At 45.9% G+C, this 21,928-nt stretch overlaps 1 protein-coding gene across 1 annotated transcript in view; it reads left to right on the forward strand.

Moving 5' to 3' along the window:
* The first annotated feature begins 279 nt into the window (after nt 1-279).
* SLC44A5 (solute carrier family 44 member 5) overlaps nt 280-21,928 on the forward strand; it is a 144,331-nt gene continuing 122,682 nt past the window's right edge. Inside the window, exons 1-4 of the mRNA XM_036754157.1 lie at nt 280-334; nt 4,489-4,573; nt 8,318-8,391; nt 8,860-8,936. Of these exons, the coding sequence (XP_036610052.1) occupies nt 280-334; nt 4,489-4,573; nt 8,318-8,391; nt 8,860-8,936 (291 nt within the window). The remainder of the gene's footprint in view (nt 335-4,488; nt 4,574-8,317; nt 8,392-8,859; nt 8,937-21,928) is intronic.

Consider the following 21,928-nt stretch of genomic DNA (forward strand, 5'->3'; position numbering starts at 1 on the left):
AGGATCTAATAAATCAACCAAGGAATGAAGCATTCATTTTTCCACCGAACAGATTTTGTTGGTGAGAATTCTGGAGGTAATGGGTGACTTTATGACTTCCCCCAGCTGCCCACGAAATCACAGAGCAGCAAAGTTTCTGGGGTCCAGGCTGTAGATGCTGCTACTAGAAGGATCTGGCCAAGAACTCTGTAATGGGAGCTGAGCAGCCAAGTGGAATCCTTGGCAACGGATGGTCCCCAAACAGGCTCATTAGGAGCAAACTGATGTTCTGTCAGAGCGATGGCATTGGAGGATTCCATGCTGGCCCTAACAGTCAAGATGAAGAATCTTAGAGGTGAGCGATAGGATTTATAACTGGACCTTCAGCTTCATGAGGAAAGGAATCAGGGCATTTGTCCATGGCTGAATGAGGCTGGAAAGCTGCCACCTGAGAAGGCATCAGAAGGACAGCCACGGACTGCAGCCCCCAGCACAGTGGCCTGGAGTGGGCACAAAGCGAAGGAAGCTCCCTTGTTGCTTCAGGGCAGAAGTCTGTGGTTTTACTGGTGATTTATCTTGATGGGAACTGCAGCTTTTCAAGGGGAATGGTTAGCCTAATGATGAATTGTGTCTCTGGAAAATTCATTTGCTGGATTAGAAAAAAATCAAGAAAGATGGGAAATTTTAAATATGCCACTTTAGATTTTCACCCATGTCTGTCTGCATTCAAAGCACAGACTTTTAGACCCAGAAGAGATTTGGAGATCATCCCATGCAACACTCCTGTTTAACGGATGGGGAACCCAAGGCCCAGAAAGTGAAGTGATTCGCCCAAGATCACCACTCTGCTTAGAAACAGAGACAGATTATGGGCTCACAGGATGAGAGGTGGAGACTGGAAGGAATCTGAAGGCCATCCAGACCAGGGCTCTGCTCTACAGATGAGGACAAAAAGCCCAAGATCTCAGAACTCCCAACAGTGCTGGGGATTCATTCACATCCTTTCCTTTGAAGTTTGGTGTGCTTCTCAGGGCACACAGGGCCCCAGGCCTGCTGTCTCCCACTGCACTATTCTTCTTATCTTGGGCTGCCAATACAGCAGCTTGGCATGCCTCTTACCTTCCCTCCCTCCCTCCTTCCTTCCTTCCCCCCTCCTTTCCTCCCTTCTTCCCTCCCTCCTTCCTTCTTTCCTTCCTTCCTTCCTTCCTTGCTTCCTTCTTTCACTCCTTCCTTCTTTTTCTTCCTTCCCTCCCTCCCTTCCTTCCTTCCTTCCCTCCTTCCTTCCTCCCTCCCTTCCTTCCTTCCTTCCTTCCTTCCTTCCTTCCTTCCTTCCTTCCTTCCTTCCTTTCTTCCTTCCTTCCTTCCTTCCTTCTTTCCTTCCTTCTTTCCTTCCTTCCATCCTTCTTTCCTTCCTTCCTTCATCCCTCCCTTCCTCTTTCCTTCCTTTATTCCCTTCCTTCCTTCCTTCCTTCCTTCCTTCCTTCCTTCTTCCTTTCCCATCTTGCCATGTGTGACCTCAGGTAAAGCATTTAACCTCTTTGGGGACTCTATTTCCTGAGCCATGATATAAAGGGATTGGACTAGATGGTTCCTCTTTATTCTTACAGCTTTGCATCTAAGATCCAGTCAATGCTGAGATAATTTCTGTCACTCAGCCTCTAACTTGACTATTTCATGTTATAGTGAATCCCTGTCCCTCTGCCCAGTAGTCACAAAGCACAACACAAGTCAACCCCAAGCCAAGCCTGGTCAGAATAAGGGTGATACGATTGACTCTCCAGGACAAATGCATGTCATGAAATTCTCAAAGAAATAGTAGAACCATCCTCATTCAAATGTGCTTCATTTTAAAAAATTCCACAAACACCCACAGCTCATTGTACTTGGAGGAGTAAGGGAGGATGCCAGGAAGCCAAAGAAACCCTGACCAGGCGTGGCAGCTGTCCTAGAGCTAACACACCTTTCCCTCATGAGGCTTGATGCAGCTGAAAGGGCCTTATCCTCATGCTGACTTTCTAACTTAGATTTCTTAACTTTTTCTTTTTATTTTTAATCCGTCCAAGGGAAGTAAAATCAAGAGATTTTTAGGAGAAAGGGAAAGGAGCTACCTGGCAAACAGAAGGTCTTAAAGGGGCTGTTTCTTGGCCAATACCACAAAGACTGAAGAGGAAGGTGGTGAAGGACAGCAGAAATCCCACTGCCTGGGGGTGGGAAGGATCTGTATTCAGATCTCGCCTCTGACACTCCCTGTGTAGCTCTGGACTAGTCACCAAATCTCCCCAAGTCTCAGTTTCCTCATCTGTAGAGTGAGGAGGGAGGATTGACTGACCCCTTCTGGGAGGGGGCCATGGTGGGGGGAGAGGTAGATGACCTCTTCTTGCTCTAGTGAGTCAATAATGTTTTTACATGCCTACTATGTGCCAGGCACTGTGCTAAGTCATGTTCTAGATCTTAAATCCCTTCTAAGCCAGCAAGCCAAAGCAAAATCCCTACATGGAGAAATTGAGAAATGTTCATCTTTCCCTGAGGAAATTCATCCAACTTCCTGAGACTCGTCGATCCTGCAGTCACCTTTTCAGGGTGTTCCTCACCACTCTTGACTAGTAAGACTACCATAGGATGTGCTCTACCATGTTATCTAAAGCTTTGTATCTGAACAGCACAAGACTTGAAATCAGCCCTGCCCGGCACCATCATTCACACCTCTGACCCAAACCACCCAAGAATAAAAGGGCCAATTATGCAGAGAGGGCATCTTGTAGCCTGAAAAAAGGGATAGCATGGTCTAATGGTTATCTCCTCTCGTTCAGAGTTTGTCTGGCCCAGAGAGAAATAAAAATTCCAGGGCATACACCCCCACCCCCTGCCCCAAGTTCTTGGTAATTGAACTGGTGCCTTGTTATCAGTTCTAGGACAGAAGAGGGTGGTTTAGTTTTTAACAACTGTCACCTCTCCAGTGGAGCCATCCTTTGACACCTGGTGAGGGCCTCTTGTTTGTCTCTTTCCAGCTTATTCATCGATCCCACTGCACACAATCTGATGTTATAAGTATGCCTGATGGGAGGGGCTAGCAGGATGGCATTGCCACTCAGATCGCCTCCCTTTCTTTGTCTTCCTGGTCACTCTGATTATACACAGTGGTTTGACAACTTAGCAATTTATAATTAAAGAACTGGACTTTTCTCTTGCTAAATCTCTTTATCTGAAAGCATCTCATTTTTTATTAGATGCTACGCCTATATAACCTCTTCACTGGCAGGATGAGAACCTTATCCTGAATACAGTTTGTGTGGCGGGGGGCAGGGTGTGGGTATGTGGGTGTAACAGCTGCTGCTCTCCCTATACCCAAGTGTGTGTGTGTGTGTGAGTGTGAAACAGCTGCTGTTCTCCCTACACCCAAGTGTGTGTGTGTATGAGTGTGAAACAGCTGCTGTTCTCCCTACACCCAAGTGTGTGTGTGTGTGTGTGTGTGTGTGTATGAGTGTGAAACAGCTGCTGTTCTCCCTACACCCAAGTGGGTGTGTGTGTGTATCAGTGTGAAACAGCTGCTGTTCTCCCTACACCCAAGTGTGTGTGAGTGTGTATGAGTGTGAAACAGCTGCTGTTCTCCCTACACCCAAGTGTGTGTGTGTGTGTGTGTGTGTGTGTGTGTGTGTGTGTGTATGAGTGTGAAACAGCTGCTGTTCTCCCTACACCCAAGTCAGCTCGGCCTCTTGGTATGTGCTGAGCCAAGGTGACAAAGAGACCTTTCCCTCATCATTTTTTTCTCTTTTTCATCTTTGCGTTCAATACAATTGAGATAGAAGCAGTCCTTGTGACTTGCCTACTCATCACTATCCCTCTATTGCTTTTTATGTTTGATGTTAGACTAATTGTTGCATGCTACTTGATTTTTGTAGTGGAGGGAGGAAAAGGAAGGAAGTAAACAGAAAGAGAAAGGGAAGAGAGAGAAAGAGAAGAGAGAAAGAGGATGGATAAATGGAGGTAGAGAGAGGAGATATAGAGGGGCGGGGGGGACAGAGAGAGGGGGGAGGGAGAGAGAGAGAGAGACAGAGAGATAGAGAGAGAGGGAGAGAGAGGGAGGGATAGAGAGAGGGAGAGAGAGACAGACAGAGAGAGAGAGAGAGGGAGAGAGAGAGGGAGAGAGAGACACACAGACAGAGAGATGGGGCGGGAGGGGGGGAAGGAAGCTGGGGTGGGGAGACGGGAGGGAGAGACAGAGAAATTCAAGTGCTTACTATGTACCAGTCACTGTGCTAAGGATACTACTAGGGATATACCCTTAACTCTTCTCTGGGCTCTTTGCCTGACTCTACACTTCTTTATCCACTGAGACCCAGCAGACTTTTCACCCTTGAAGATTCCTTCACATGAGCAACTCTTCCTACCTCTTTAGTCTTCTTTTTTTGGATGGGGGAAGGCAGGGCAAGTGGGGTTAAGTGACTTACCCAAGGTCACACAGCCTCTTTAGTCTTCTTACATCTCACTTCCACATACTCTCTGATCCAGCAATATCGTTCCTCAGACATGGTTGGTTCATCGTTGTCCGTGTTCTGGAAAAGGACCAAAATGACATAACGCTGTTGGGGTCAAGGTACGGTGTGACTGACTGTGGCCGATCACATCAATATGAGCTCAGAAGGCTCTACCACAGGTTGGGCACGAGTAGTCCATATGAACATTCGGAGTGGAGATGTCTCTAAATTTGCACATCTCATGTTTCTTTCAAGCCACTGCAATTCTGCTTTGCTCATAGAGCACTGCGCCTTCTCTGATGTGGGCATGCCACGCTGGGCAGGCCTGTGCCAGTATCTCCCATGTTCTGCAATCATACACAGTCTGGTTGGAGTCTCTGTGGCTGGGGGCATGGGCCTCGGCCCTTCCCGGAACCTCTGGGAGTCTTGATTCCCCTGAGCCTACTTTGCAGGGCGTAAAAAGCGAGCTTCTGTTTTCAAGGCGCGATCATCCAGGACCTCATTCCTGAGGGGCTTTTGTTTTCAGGTGTTTCCAATGACATTTTCAAAGGAATTTATTACTCCTTTTAAGTGGCCCCTCACTCAGTAGGACTAAAGGAGCTGTAATTTGGGCACCTAGGGTGGTACAAGGGGCTAGGCAAAGAGAGCTAAGGAAACATTTACACAGGATGTGACCAGAAGAGGGAAGGAGTGCACCAACACCAATAGTATCATCACCACCTTCATCACCATCATCTTCACCAGCATTTATGTAATGCTTTAAAGTCGGTCAGTGCTTGGGGCAGCTAGGTGGTGCGGTGAGTAGAGCACCGGCCCTGGAGTCAGGAGAACTTGAGTTCAAATCTGGCCTCAGACACTTGACACATTTACTAGCTGTGTGACCTTGGGCAAATCACTTAACCCCAATAGCCCTGCCTTCCCCCTTCCAAAAAAAGTTGGTCAGTGCTTTGTACGTGCCTCATTTTATCCTCATAATAACTCTGGGAGGTAGGTGCTATTTTTATATTCATTTTACACATGAGGAAATTGAGGTAAAGAGTACTTAAGTGACTTGCCTAGAGTTACGCAACTTGAGAGTGTCTGAGGCAGGATTCAAACACAGGCCTTGCTAGCTCCAAGTCTACCCAATGTGCCCTCTTTCTGCCCATCACTTTGATTTTAGTTTGTATTGATATATTTTCCCACCACTTTCATTTTCAAATATATCCCCCTCCCTATTCAACATGGAAAGCTGTGCCTTATACAGTTGTTTAAAAAGGAAGGACAAAAAGCAGCTGAACAGAATTTGCCGAAGTATGGATCAAGTGACCAGAATGAAAGTGTGTCCCAACTTCCTATTTTAATTCATTATTCTTGCTACCTCTGTGATAAGCTCATTTGTGTGTATCGTAAAAGGAAGAGCACCAGGATGGTCCTCAACCTCAGGCAAAGTGCTTGTTGCTTCATCTTTGTTAAGCCTCTGAGTACCAGAAAGAAAAGGTTATTCGAGGGAACTAAGGGAAGAGAAGTACTTCAAAGTACAATTACAAGGAAGTCTGAAGTTACTTCATAACACCCCAGATGTGGAGTTTAAAAGAGGTTCAGCATCTATTTCATCTGCCCGCCTCCTTCTGTAGCTATGGAGACCGATGCCCAAGGAGGCCGACTGACTTTCCCAAGGTCATTCAGGGAAGGAAGCATCATGGGGGATTTGAATTCAGGTTCTCTTCTTGTAGAGTTGGCACACTTTCCCTGTACCACCATGTTTTTCTGGTTTTGCTCTATTTTAGCTCACTATTCATTCATTTATTACACAGACATGTATTAAGCACCTGCTGTGTACACAAAAGCACTGCAACAGGAGATAAAAATGATTGGAAGAAAAAGGGAAAGTCCTGTCTGTTCTCAAGGAGCTGAGGGTCTGGGAAGGGACAATGTTTGGAATAAACAGAGAGAATGCCTCCTGTAGGGGAAAGAGGCATGCTGTTGGAAGTGGAAAGATCAAAGTTTGACTCTGAGCCTCCAATTATGACCTGCATGACTTTGGGCAAACTTCTTAACCCTTTTTGAGCCTCTGTTTTGTCATCTGTAAAATGGAGCTTATAATACATGTCCTTCCTACCTCTCAAGGTGGTTGTAGAGAAAATACTTTGTCAGCTATCTTTCGTCCTTCTCAAGATCTCTGTAAATGTGAAATTTTATTATAAATAATCATGAATGACAATATAAACTGGGACTCTAGGGAAGTTCCTCTGAGCATGATGCTGCTGACCACTTGTGTGACCTTGGGGGAGTCAGTTCACTTATCTAGGCCTCAGTTTCCTCATCTATAAAATGAGATGGTCCAATTAGATGACCTCTCAGGTTGCCAGGAGTTCTAAATCCCAGCTCCTATGAGCCCGTGAATGTATGTTGAGTGGCTGCAATAGACTTATGAGAGGCAGCGTGATAGAGCGGGTAGGATTCTGAGCTGGAATCAGAGACATCCTGCTTCTCATCCTTGCTAGCCATGTGAGCAGGGGCCAATCAGTTGCTCTCTCTGAGCCTTGGTTACCTCATCTACAGAACAGGGATAACCATGGCCCCTTCCTCATAAGATGATTGAGACCATCAAATGAGATGAATGCGCTTGGAGCATTTTTCAAACTTGAAAACGCCGTGCAAATGGGAGCGGCCAAATAGAGAGGATCCCTAAAATCTTAGCTAAAGCCTGCACGAAGATTTTTGGGACACCCTGCGTGTGTATACGAATTACTCAATTGGAATTTTCCGATGCGAGTTCAACAAACGTTTGTGATAAACGCCTACTATGAGCTGGGTGCTGGAGATCGTTAAGTGTCTGAACCTTTGACTTCATTGTGTCCAGCATGACTCCTCCTTCCAATGCAGGTCTATACCTTCTCTGTAACTTATAACCTTAGAGACTTGTCAAGAGCAACAAGATGTTCAGTAACTGGCCCAGGGTCATGTGGCCACTATGGACATCAACTATAGACCTCAAACCCAGGCCTTTCTGACTCTAAAAGCCAGCTCTCTCTTCACTTCATCATGTAGCAGCAGATAAAAACACAAAGACCGAATATTCACTATCTTCCTGGCACTTACGTCCTATGAGCTGTTGGGAACTCTCCCAAGCCCCAACAGCTGTCCAGGTCCCATTATTGTGGGAATATACATTCATAGTATTATTTTATCGAAGCAATGTGGATGGACCCCTGGACCTGGAGTCAAGGAAACCTGAGTTCAAATTTAGATTCAGATGCTCAGAAGCTTTGTGACCCTGTGCCTCAGTTTCCATATTATGAGGATTATAATTGCTTCCACTTTACGTGTTATGAGGCTTGTCTCTTTAAATGTCAATTCGTACAAGGTGTCCCAAAAGTTTTAGTGCAGTTTTCAGCCATTAGAGCTTAGACCTAGACTAAAGCTTTGGGGATTCCCTATGTCGTTATCAGTTCTTGCAGCTTCAGGTGCTGTTCTATTGGGGCTGGGTTCTCTCTGGAGATGTTCTGCCCTCTTTGTGCTACCCCTTGGAACCCTGAGTCTCACTCAGTCAATCAATAAGCATTTATTGAGTGCCTACTTTGTGTCAGGCACTGGGCTAAGTGCTAGGTGTACAAAAAAGAGGCAAAAGGCAGTGGCTGTCCTCCAGGAGTTCACAATCAAATGGACTCAGTCTACAAGAAGATGCCCCTACTGAAGATGCTATTTGAGCAGAGTCTGGAAGGGAGCCAGGGACTGTGGGATGTGGAGGTGAGGGGGCCGAGCATCCTAGGCCTGAGGTAGAGCCAGGACAAAGGCTTTGAGGTGGGAGGCAGGCAGTGATCCTTCTGCTGCTTCATGGGCCTTCCTTCTTTCACTCTCTTCCCTCTCTTTGTTCCTAGGAGCTGTACAGATGTCGTGTGTTGTTTTATTTTCATCGGGGTCATCCTGGTCTACATTGTCTTAGGACTTCTGGGTAAGTCGAGACAGGTGGGAAGGAGAAATGTCTAGATGGAAATGGTCATTTTGTTGCACCCCTTCCCTGTGAGTGCCTCCAAATCAGTGACCATCATCTTTCCCGGAAGAGATGGGCATCATCAGTCCACCCCAGCTAGCTGCCATAACGAACAAGAGACATCCAAAGTCCTAGTCTATAACAGGCCCAAATTCAAGGAGACTATGAATGAGAAGGTTCTGCTAGTGCTGTTATGCTCTCTAGTCAGATCCATCCCTGCTAATTAAAAACAAAACAAAAAAAGAATGCTAGGCCAGTTGGTGTGATGTGGTTAAAATGGAAGCTTCCCCCTTTAAAAATAAAATATCCACAGAAGCATGAAGATAACAAGGAGTTCTAAGAGCTAGAATGTTGTGGCTGGTAGGGAGGATGTCTCCCTGGCCACCTAGGCAGGCAGTGCTTCGTTTCCTTGCTTGCTTTGTGGCCCAGAATTGCCTGGGGATGCAGCCACAGTTCAGAGGACACATGGAGAAGGGGCCCTTATGCTCTCACAGGGTAAAGCCTGGGTATGTTTTCTGAGCAGCCAGCCTGATCACAGCATGGTGGGTGTGCTCCTGACCCTGCAGCTCCCAGGCCATCAGAGATCTTTAAAGAGTACTGGGACTTGCCATAATTTTCTCTCCTTTGAAAATATGGTAATGACTTATCATACTCAGTCAATTTTATGAAGTCAACAGGAATAAAAAGGGATAGCAGAAAATCTCTCCTCAACTCTCTGGGACATGATGGGAAAGAATTTTGTCCTGGAAGCCATAGCTCTGGCTTTAAGGTGCACAGCACTTGGTGCTGTGACTGGCCAATGTCTGCCACTAACCTGCTAGTGACCTTGCACAAATGTACATCAGGAGTATCCGAGGACACTCGCCTTGCAGCTCTTCTTCCAAGACGCTCCATCTCCCGACTCTGGTCTTTTTGTGGCCTATCCCCAAGGCCCGGACCAGCCTCTGTCCTCCCCTCTGCCTCGGGGCCACCCCGGCTTCCATCAAGACTCAGCTGAAATCCCACTTTTTACAAGAGGTTTTTCCTAGTCCTCCTCAATGCTAGTGACTTCCCTTCAATTTACCATATAGATAGATATAGGTGAATCTGTATCTCTATTTAGCCATACACATGTGTGTGTATAGATACCTACATATAAATCTATATTCACATCTATGCTATGTGTATGTGTATATGTATATATACACACAGATATATCTACGTATACGTGTGTGCATGTATAGATGTGTATGTAGAGACCTATCTGGGGTAGCTAGGTGGAACAGTGGATAAACTGCTGGACCTGGAATCAGGAAGACCTGAATTCAAATTGGGCCTCCAACACTTACTAGCAATGTGCCCCTGGGCAAATCGCTTGACCCTGTTTGCCTCAGTTTCTCATCTGTAAAATGAGCTGGAGAAGGAAATAGCAAAGCACTCCAGTGCATGGGCCAAGAAAAGCCCAAATGGGGTCGCAGAGAGTCAGACATGACTGAACAACAACAAGGCCTCTGTTTTCTTCCCCAACTCCTACCCATGCAGGTCTACACCTTCTTTGTAATTTATAACCTCAGAGCAGGAGTGGGGAACCTGCAGCCTCAAGGCCATGTTGGACTTCTAGGTCCTCAAATACGGTCCTTTGACTGAATCCAAATTCCATAGAACAAAGTCCCCTTTCCAAGTCCCCTTTATTCTGTGAAGTCTGGGTTCAGTCAAAGGGCCGCTCTGTTTTTGAACCTCTCAGTGCTCTTTGAATGGCCCCACGTTTCTCCCTGAGACAAAGCCCTATCTTTAATGCCCGTATTCTTCCAGTGAGTTATGGAAGTCAACAGTTTCTAATAGAGACAGAATGTCAGCCAAAGCATTAGGGGACAAGGACATGGTAGGAGCCAGCAGGATCTGACACGTTCCACACGTGGAGTCATAAAGAGAAGGAGCCTATGGAAAAACATCCAAAAGATGTACAAGCAAGAAGACACTGGATCAGTGATACAGTGAATGGGGGAGACAAGGCAAACAACTCTGCCCAAGGAAACTATAGGCAGAATAAAATGGAGAGAATCTGTAGAGAGAAAGCAGAAGGCCCCAGGATCACAGGGGCAAAGGCTTCCTGTAGAAGGGACTTGAAGGAAGCCAGAGAAGCAGGAGGGGGATGAGGAGGGACAGCCAGTGTTCCAGGCCTAAGGGATAGCAGTAGAGAGGAGGGAGAATGCCCAGAGCTGAGGAGGGCATGGCTAAAGTGGCCGAGGTTGCTGGATCAAGGAGTGCAGGGGCTCCCCACCAGGGATGGATCTACCCTATCATCATGAGTGGCTCACTGGCCGTGAGGATCCCTGACCCACTTCTACCAGCTGGGAGCAGCCTGGAGGCCATGGAGAACTGGGTCACTGCCTCATCATCTGAATAAATGAAAATGGACCATTGCCTTGATATACCAACAATACCATTGACCTGTGCCTGGCAAGCTGAGCCGTGTTTGTGTCCCAAGTAACAGTGAGGAGTCTACAAGAGCTCCTGACATTCTGCCTTGGGGCTAAGGGTCAAGGTTGGTGGGGCTGCCTGGGACCAGGAAATGCAGGCTTCTTCTCACAAAGCCAAAGAACCCACAGTCTTGTGTCCTCCACAATGCCCTAAACACTGACTTGCCCAACTCTAATGTGAGATACCTGTTTACCAAGCCCCACCATGCAGAGGAAAGAGAACAGCATGCAAAGTTGCATCAAGGTCCTGACATGCAGATCATTGGTGACCTGGGTCTCTGCTTACTTATCTGTCAAATGGGGGGGTTGAGATAGATGACCTTCAGGCCCTTTTCAAACCATATCTAAGATGCCATGAAGGCCTAGTTGGGACAGAAAGAAAACTGATCTCAGATCAGCTGCTGTTAGTTCTCACCTTCCACTGAGGCCAATCCTGGACCAGAACAAATCTGATCCTCCCTCTCCTTCCACTTACGATCCAGAGAAAGGCTGCCTGGGCACCTGACAGCAAGGTGAGCTCCTCTCTTGGCACCACTCTTGCCTTGTGCTTGGGACAGTGGAAAGTCCTGGCCTGATGGCAACCAGGTGGAGGGAGGGAGGCAAGGAGAGAGGCAAGAGAGGGACCTCCAGGGTCACTTTCATGGCCCCAGTGAAGTTAGGTTTCCAAGGAGGGTCCAAAGACAGGGGGAAACCTCATCGGGTCAGGGAAGCAGCTCTCAATGAACAATGGAGCCTCCTCTCACTGTGGCCTGGATGAGACCCAATAAGCATTTAATGAGTACCTACTATATGCCAGGCTCCATGGTGGTCAGCGGGCACACAAAAACAAATCAGTCACTTTTAGGAACTTACATTCTTCTAGGAAACGACACATATATGGATGAGTAAATAATGAAAAATGTACAAAGTCATTTGGGGTGGGGGTAGAGAATCCCTCACAATGGGGTAAATTGGGCCTAGGTCTTCTGGAGATTTACTGATTTTGCCAAAATTTTCCTAAAATAAGTTGTTAAGTGAATATTCATAGATGCCCTAAAGATGGTGTGATTGTCAGCCATCCCAGAAGGGACTGGGCAGCTCATGTGGCCCTTTCTTTGGCTCCGTAGATGCATCCTGAGGGCCAAAGGTTTGATCCCCAAATGGTGGTGAGCTCCCAAGATGAATGGAAGGTCCCCCATCTGCACTCACTCACAGTACAGCAACTTCCTTCCCTGACAATGAGTGAACGCTCTCTCTAATCCCACATGGGTCTCCAAAGCCAATAAGCAGATGGTTATGGTTTACATGTCACTCAGTCCTGCTGGAATCACTGACTCCTGGTTGGCACCAGGACTTCCCCCAGTGCATCTCACTTATTTCTCCAGCACAGAGGTTCCCAAGCGATTCCTCTCAGGAGACCATTTCATCTCCTTCTTTAGCTTTCTAATTATGGGTATTCAGGAAGGACCAGCCACTCAGGTGTGAGGGGTTGGGGAGCTCTTCTCAGGGCTGCTCAGGACCCCTTTGGGGTCCACCTGGCTCCTAGAAGCTGGAGTATGTGCAGTGGCCACAGCCCAGAAAACTGGCTTGGCAGATGGGCTAAACCAGGCTGAGAGTAGCCAACAGACACAAACCCATCAGTGAGTTAAAGGGGTGTTTACTCCAAGCATGTGAAGACTTCCTCCACCCTGCTCCCCACCTCTCCATTGTGGAATGGGCAGAAGAGAACAATTTGTTCCAATGGCCACAAAGGCAGCTGAAGCAGGCACTTAGCGTTTAGTCAGGCATTGAAGACATCAAAGTCATCTGCTGCATCCCGGCCGTCACCAGTCATCCTGACTTTTGTCCTGTCCCTGGACTGTGATGACTCTGGAGGAGAGAGTGAGGCTGAGGACTTTTTACAGTTCTGCCTCATTTAAAACCAGTTCACAGGCAAGTCAAGGCATCGCCTTGCAATGTCATTGGTCTTCTTTGAAAAGGAAGGACAAACAACACAACACATGGTGAGTGGGGATTCAAACTCATGTCCTGTGACTCCAAATTCATCTTTCTTTCCACTGACCCACACCAAGCCCAACAAGGAAGGAAAGAATGGAAAATCATTTACTAAGTGCTTCCTATGTGCCAAGCTCAGTGCTAGCAGCAGGGATGCAAAAGCAAAGGCAGCCCCTGCCTTCTAATGGAGGAGACCAAGCTCAAGAGGCACGGTGGCCAGGGAGGGGCAGAAAGTCCAGGAGGAGTCCTCAGCTTCCAACCAAGGGATGCTGGTGCACCCGATGCTTTGTGTCATCGCCTGCTGCATTGATGTTATTCAGACAAAGGAGTCGGGGAGGTGGTTTTCTGGTGTGGTCCCTGAATGGGTGGGGGAGTCCACCCGTGAGGAGGGAACCTGGAGGCGGGGCTGCTCCCCAGCAGAGTCATCCATGCTGACTTCCGAATTCAGTATCATGTGTCCTATTATCTGCCTCATTGCATTTGTAAATTGCTTGTGTTAAAAAGCCATAAGCACAATTTGGCAGGCCTGTTTCACACATATTAAAACCGTTAAAACATACCTTTAAGGGATAGAAAAGAGCAATCCCAAAGCCAACGTTCCCAACCAGCATGTGTTTGGGGAATGCCTTTCATGGGCAGCCAGATTCGCAGTTAATTTGTAAGTGTTTGTATGAGCAGTGAGTCTTCTCCTTGATGGAGACTTTCTGAATGTTTGCTGCTCATCGACTCGACCCTGGAGGACTAGGAGAACAGATGTGGCAAATGCTTAAAAATGGGTAGAGAGAGGGCTGGCTTACATCGGTGGAATGACAGGTTCTCCAAAACGTGTCTCCTCCGGATTTCTGCGAGGACAGAACTTTGTGAACTTGAAAAGGTCTCTCAAATGTATAATTCTCCTTTGCCCCGAACATTGTTATTATGGTAAGGGATCTGCCAGTGTCCTCTGAAGAGATGCACCCCCGTAGTGGCAGACCCGGGAACCGTCTCTCACTCCTGTTGTTTTCAGTCTACAGATTCAGTAGTGCTGTGAGGTGGTTGCTCCAGCCCAGAGGGGTCAGCCATGCCAAAGGCCACGTCAACCGTTGTTATTTAGTTGTTTCAGAATTGTCTGACTCTTCGTGACCTTCTCGGCAGAGACACTGGAGCAGTTTGCCATTTTCTTCTCCAGCTCATTTGACAGATGAGAAGCTGAGGCAAAGAGGGTTAAGGGAGATGACCAGGGTCATACAGCTAGTGTCTGAGGCTGGATTTGAACTCAGGTCTCCTGACTCTAGAGGCCTGGTGTTCTATCCACTCTGCCACCTAGCTGCTCAAAGCCTGCATGACTTCCTCTCAAGTGCAGCTCAGACCCTAAAACTGATTAAACTATAATTGGGACTTTATTAACAAAATAAACAAAAATGCAGTAGCACATAGATAATGCCATTATGTGGTTTTCTAAGTCAATCTGTGAGGCAGGAATTCATATGTACAGTTTAGTGACCCATTTGTATTTGCTCAAGTTTATCACTTGCAGCAGCTAAAATCACCACCATCTGCATTGTCTGGTTATGAGTCTAGGGATGGACTGTGTCTGGTCTGAGGACCAGTCTGTCCAAATTCAGACAGGGTCATCACCAGGTTAGGCCCAGGACATTGGATTTGGAGGCCATGGTATGTCTCAGACATCATCCACTCAGTTTGAGAGGGGTCATAAGTGATGGAATGACCAGTCCTTGAACAACTGAAGCCTTCTGACTTTGGAGTCAGAAAATCTGGGTTTGAATCCTGGCTGTACTCCCACCTGCCACCGGGCGATAAAGTCCCTGGAACTCAGTTTCCTTCCCACGATGCTCTTAAATGTCCATGTGTCGTCCCTCCCTATCCTGTGAGCTCCTGGAGAGCAGGGCTTGTCTTTCCCATTTGGATTCCCTGCATACAGCAAGCACTTATTCAATGCTTTTTCATTCATTCATTCATTCCATAAAGCAAGAGGGCTAGAAGAAATCTCTGAGATCCCCAGATCTCAATCTCTGATTGCACTATCTTGTCTGTAAGTAATCTTATCACATGCCACCCAAATCACTTACAAATCACTTCTCTGCCCACTTTCTCTTCAGACATACATGCAGCCTTGCTTAGAGAATGGGGAAAGCTAGAGGTGTGGATGCTGGCAATGACTAGCAGGCACTGTGCTAGGAATGGAAGGTAAAAGTATGAAACAATCCCCACTTGTAATGAACTAACATTCCAGTGGGAAAGACAAGACTATTTAAAAATATAGACTATATAAATACAAATTGAAAGGATACAAACAGATACAAAGTAGTTAAATACAAGTAGCAGTTTGGGAGGAAGGTTACTAGCAGTTGAGGGACAGAAGGTGGTGTCTGAGTGGCATCTTAAGTCACCAGGGAGCATTTATTAAGCACCTTTCATGTTCCAGGCACTGTGCTAAGCCCTGGGGGTACAAAAAGAGGCAAAAAATAGTCTCTGATCTCAAGGAGCTCAGAATCTAATGGGAGAGTGGACAATATGCAGATCGGTGTGTTCATACAGGGTATGTGCCTGATAAACTGGGGGTGGTCTCAGAGGAAGGCACCAAGATTCAGGAGGACTGGGAAAGGCTCCTTGAAGGAAGCAGGACATTATTGAGACGTGCAGGAAGTCCCGTGAGAGGAAGCTCTCCTTAGCCTCTTTGGACCAGCTCCAGCCCATCCCTGGCTTTAGGGCAAGAGATCGCCTTGTCCTTTCCAGTGGGATGCTGATGGTTTGGTCACTGATTTCAGGGCTAGAGTTGGAAAGGTCCAGACTCATGGGAGGGCTCATGGTGTGCATGGCATGAGGACCAGGCATCAGAAGCTAGGGCCAAGGGGTGAGACTGTTTCAACAATCTGGCTAGCAGCTGCTGTGGGGGTGAAAGACCAACACAAGCCCAACAACAAGAATGCTGCCAAAGCCCAGGTTCTTTTGATCTGCTTTACTAAGGAAAGCAACATTAAGGGGTTAACAAGCTTACTTTAATTCAGCATACATATACCATTCACTTAGTTCAGGGAAAAAGCCAGCACCCTGAGCTTCAGAGCAAATACAAACAAATTACAAACATCGACAGACAGACCAAAGACAATTCATAGTTACCAACATCTAAGTTCAGCCCGGGAGCTCATAACAAGGGCTGGCCCAGAGTTACTCGAGCCACCACGGCTGTGGGTCAGAGCTCTGAAAAAGAGAAAACCAAACCCTCATTTTATTTCTTTTTCAGGGTCAAGGGTGAGTCATACATGCGACTTACCCGCGTGACCAAGAATTGTCACAAAGAAGCGACTTAAACCCACATGGTCTAAAAGCCTCTGATGTCCCAAACATGCCGCTCAAACCCATGTAAACTAGGCCCTCCCCTGAGGCAAGGAGGTCACCAAGGACTCCCAGTCTAATCAAGGAAACAAAGGCCAAACTCTTCAAGGGTATTTGGTTGAACTGAGTGCTAAGAGCCCATTTTGATAATGGCTTCTCTGTGCCCAGCACTGTGCTGGGGAGGGGACAGAAGTGGACAATTCTGTGTTAATTTTTCATATTTTGTATTTACTTATCTGAATAGCGTGTTTGTTCTCCATCTGTACTCTGCTACTAAAACACAAGGTCCTTGAGGGTGGGGACCAGTGTTGTATGCCTGCCATACAGCAGGCACTTTGTTAATGCTCATGAAGCAATGAATGGCACTGATGGCACAAATCTCAGAAATCAGCCATAGACAGTGGTGACACAGACCCAGGTCTTTTCCCCAATCAAGACTGTAGAGCTCTCTGGGGAAGGAGAGTCTGGATGTGGCCAGGCCCTGGGTTCTTTGGCAGACAGAGAGCACAGGTAATCCAAAGCACTTCTGATCATGTGGCTGCGGCCATCCTTTCCTGTCAGGGACCACTTGTAGAATGAGCTTCTCTTCTGGGCAGACTGAAGGGGAAGAGGAGGCACTGCAAGCCAGCTTCATTTAGGAGAATATGCCATGTCTGGCTCATACCTTAGTGTTGTGGAAAGCACAGGAGAAGGGAGTAGACTCTTCAGTCCCAGAAAAGAAGTGAAATCGTCCTTCATTCTTTCAGGAAAGATTTGTCTTCTGGAGAATAAAAAGATGAAGCAGGACAGAGCATAATTCACTTGAGGATTTCATAAGATTGAGAACTGGAAAGTGGTCATCCAGTCCAACCTTCTGATTTTACAGATGGGGAAACTGAGACCCAAGAAGAGAAGGAGCTTATGCAGGACCTAAGGACTAGTGACAGGTTTGAACCCTGGGTCTCCAACTGTTAAGTCCAGTGTTTCTTCCATTATATCACTGGGCCTCTTGTTTGAAAGGCAAGGAGCGTGAGTCACAGGGAGGGTACTTGTTGCCCACAGTCACACAGGTAGGAAATAGCAAAGGAGGGATTTGAATCCGGTTCCTCTGCCTCAGAATCTCTGCTCTTTCTCTGCCAAACTGCCTTCTTTACAGCAGAAGAATGATCATAAAGAAGGTTCATTAGAGAAACAGCGTGTCACTGTGAGTGGAATGTCCATCGTGGAGCCTTGTTCCGACAGTTACTAGTGTGCACGCTGGGCAGTCACAACATCTCTGGGTCTCATTTTCTGTATCGATAAAATGGGAATGATGATACCATAGACTTGTTGTGAGGATCAGGTGGGGTAATACATGTAAAACATGAAAATATTTCCTATGAGATAGGTACGTAAAGGATTTATTAAGTGCCTACTGTGTGCCAGGCCCTGTGGGAAGCAGCTGGGATCCTGCTCAGTAAACAAAGGCAGGACATTTAGTCTGTGCCCTCAAGGAGCTTACATTCTAGTAGGAGCAGAAAACAAAGGGGAGCTGGAAAGAGAGGGAAAATAGGTATGTAGATGGCTAAGAAATAGTAGGGAGGTCTGGTTCTGGGCACGATGAGCCAAAAGCTCACCGCTCAGATCATGACATCCAGTCCAAGGTTCCAGAAGTGGGGGAGATGGGAGTTATGGCCTGAGTGCAGGCAATATGGAGTGTAGATGGCTTGGAAGTAGACATGGATTAGGCCTGTGAATCAGAGGAATGGGATAGGGGGAATTGGGAACTCAAAAATTATAAAAAAAAAACGGTGACAGAATTGTTTTTACGTGCTTTGTAGATGCTTAAAAGATATTATGAGGTTTAATAATAAGATTTTGACACTTTCAAGGGTCTGGGATCTCACTGATGAGGGTACCCTCAAAGGGTGTGGATTACAACCTAGAAACACCTTCAAAGTCTTCTGCAAAGGGTCCATCCAACGTGCTGGGAATTTCATCTAGATCCCCTGGGAGTGCATGGAAATCAGCAGAGCATGTGGCTTGTTCATGGGTTATTCCTTGTTTTTTTTCTAGACAAGTGACCTATGTCCTTTCCCAGTCCCAGTCATGCATGATTTTCCTGATATCTGTGACAATTCTTCTCTTTGTATTTTCAACATCCTCATCATTAGACCTGCTAACCTCGTTTTCACATTACTTTGCTACTCTTTTATGGGATGCTTTCACTGGGGGCTTCTGCTTAAGGCTTTTCTATTGTGGCCCTTGCTGTCTTTTGGAGGGCTATCCCTAGCTTTTCTCTTTGTGGACCTGTTTACCTACTAACAGATTTAAACTAAAGCACTAGTATAACCAGCAGTCAACATCGGCATAGACATCAAGCTTCTAGGACTTCTACCCTCTTCCATTCTTCTCTTCTCTCCTTTGTTCTCAGTCCAGATCTCACCACAGAGCCTAGCTACCCAGGTTTGCTTCATGCTGGCCCTTGAGGGATCTGAAAGAAACAGAAGACATGTTTATTTATTTTCTCCATGACAAGAAAATGCATGATAGCAAGAAGCTGATTCATCTGCACATTCTAAAACCTTAAGATAAGGATTTAGACAAGTTCACTATGGAGTGAAGAGGAGAGAGGGCAGCCCTGCAAAGAGAGTCACCAGAGTTTTGTTAATTCATCATGCAGTGAACTGAGAGAAATAAACTCTTAATAAACATGCTCAATCAGATATTCCTTTTTGTTAAAGAATGATGTGACATTTCAGCAGTTACTTACAAACACAAACTGCTCTAATAAATGGATAGCAAATAAATAAGGTTTTTTTTTAAAAACTAAGGTTGAGGGTAAACAAAGATATTCATCTTCAGTTAACTCTGCAGCTGAATTTTTCAGCCTGCCCTTTGGCAGGCTGGTGAAGCCCATGGTCCCCTTCTCAGAGTGGCTTAGTTGACTGTTTGGGGTCAGAGGACCTAGGTGAGCCTAATTCTCCCTATGCCACATGCTGCCTCTATCACCTAGGGCAAATCCTTTTGTCTCTCTGGGCATTTGTCTCTTGGTTTATTTTTTTGGCTTTTTTTTTGAGGGGGAAGGCAAGGCAACTGGGGTTAAGTGACTTTCTCAAGGTCACACAGCTAGCAAGTATGTCAAGTGTCTGAGCCCAGATTTGAACTCAGGTCCTCCTGACTCCAGGGCCAGTGCTCTACTCACTGAGCCACCTAGCTGCCCTAGGCATTCATCTCTTAATCATAAAATGAGGGGTTTTGGTGAGCACATTAAGGTTTCTTCCAGGTCTAAACCTATGTTCTATCAGCTGAACAATGTTCTATTATTCTGAACATTCAAAGTAATTAGAATGTGACAAGTGCAGTCTTTAGGAGAGACAAGAGAAACCCAACAAGTCAACGAGAAGTAAGTTTGGGTGTTTAACACATGGGGTGAGTCAGTGGGAGTCTGTGTTGGACGTCCTTGAGAACTATGGTGGCTAGTGATAAAGTATCGGGTCTAGTTTGGAACTCCACACAGGAAGATGGATGGGTAGAAACTGGAGGGAGTCCAATGAAGACGAATAATATTTTTTAAAGGCCTGGAAAATTGCAGTCAGGAGTTTCAAACAAAGAAAAATGATGAGGTAAAATGATTTTGATTTCATCTGGAGAAAAGAGAGATTGCCTAAATGGTGCCTCCAAGAGTGAAGACCGGCAAGTGAAGCAGGCTGCTGATCTGCTGAGCTTAAATGAGAACAAAGGGGTTTCAACAGCAGGAAGAAAGATTCCATTTCAATAAGAGAAAGTCATCATTGGGTGTATACTGTTTAGAAGAAGCTCACAGAGGAGGTCTTGGGGTCCTCATTTTGGGCGAACTTCAGAATTCATCTGGACAACCATCTGAGCTAGATGTTTGGGTGGAGGATATTTGGAGTTCGGAGATCTGAGTTCAAGACCTACCTGCATGATCTTAGATCATGTGATCTCTCTGTGGCTCCCAATCTGTAAAGTAAAGCTGGATGAAACGATCTGAAAAGTGCTTTCTAACTCTGGTCTCTCATATCCCTTGTAGGGATCTTGTTTCCTCGCCTCCATGAAAATTATTTCTCTTTGAATTTAAGATTCTTGAGGGCAGAGACTTTTTCATTTTATCTTTGTAGTCTTCTCAACCCAGCCCACCCTGAAAAGAACAAGATCTGGCATACAGGAGGCATTCAATAAATGGTTGTTGGATTGTATTTTATAAAGACGGCTTTGAGTACTTGTTGGATGCAGGTTCTCATGGTGCTGGTGAGTAGGGAAACCCATAAGGAACCACATGGAGGAATGACTTTTATTTACTTGGGGTGAAAATTGCGATTGTTCAGGATTGTGTGTGCATGTGTTCCTTCTCCTGCATTTGTTACATTTCTTTGGAACTGGGAAGGACTCTATTACTCCAGAATCACTGTGAGAAAGTAGGTGGAGCCATGTTAATGTGAATGACCATGGCATAGATGTGCCCAAATCATGACCTTGAAAGAGCGGTGCCTCCAGACATATCGGAGAGGCTTAATAAATGTTTGTTGATTTGACTAGAAAAGTTGGCAGAAGGACCCAGGAGTGCAACGAAGCTTTGTAGGAAGAAGAACATAGGGTGAGAGTTCTGAACGGGCTAAGTGGTCCCAGAGTGAGTTTGTTTTCAAGGCAAGATAATGGGGAGCCAAACATCCAGGTGAGATCAAGATGCTTTCCTCATCAATACCTTGATCATAGTAATACTCATACCTCCTGCCTTATTTTATTTTTTTAACAGTTTTTTTATTATATTTTACCAGAACACAAATACATAATAGAGAAAAGAAACAAAAACATATCAGAAACTTAAATATTGAAACTTAAATAATAAAGAAAGAAAAAAAGCATGTCATGTGCATAGCAGAACACAGGAGAGGATTCAAAATATGTAACAATAAATTTTCATTTCAAGAAAGCCTGTATGATAAATAATACACCTTGTGTTGAGAATTGTCCCTTCTTTTCTTTGCTTCCTTGTGTTTTCTTTTGTTCTCTGCCATGCACTTTTAACTTAGTTCTTTTCCCCCCTCCCCCCACTCCCCAGAAGGCTACGATATAATATTCATGTTTTGTTTAATTATTTCTTGATCTCTTCTAATTTCACTGGCTTCACTTTGCCCAATTCTTATTTTCAAGGCATGGTTTTCCTCCTTGAGATTCAGGATCTCCTTTTCTAATTGGTTGATTTTCCTTTCATAACCTTCTTGTCTTTCTTGGATTATTCTCATTTATTTATTCATTCATTCATTCATTCATTTATTTATTTATTTTAGTTTTCCCTCCATCTCTGTCATTTGATTTTTAAAGTCTTTTTTAAGGTCTTCTATAAATTCTTTTTAGGCAGGTGACAATTTGACATGACCCTTTGGGGGTTTCTTTACTTCAGTATCCTCCTTTGAAGATGAACCCCGGTCATCTCTATTCCCTTAATAGGTTTCTATGGTTGGATTCTTTCTCCTCTGCCTTTGCATTTTTTGTGGTAATAGCTTGATTTTTGTAATCACCTCTAGCCCTGGGGTATGGGAAATGGTGCCTCTCGCCCCAGATCTTCAGTTCTCCCCTCTAACCTGGAACCAAAGCCAAACCTCCAACCTCCTCTAAGTGCCCACAGCCAGGGGCTTTCTGCCGCACTGCTTCTGCACTAACCAGGCCTGTGCGGGTTGCTTCTTGCCCCCAAAGCTCTTTGCAGCACAGCTGGGTCTGGCGTTCCTCATCAGCAGAGGTTCCCTCAA

Source organism: Trichosurus vulpecula, chromosome 4 (genome assembly GCF_011100635.1).
Source record: "Trichosurus vulpecula isolate mTriVul1 chromosome 4, mTriVul1.pri, whole genome shotgun sequence".
Taxonomy (NCBI): domain Eukaryota; kingdom Metazoa; phylum Chordata; class Mammalia; order Diprotodontia; family Phalangeridae; genus Trichosurus; species Trichosurus vulpecula.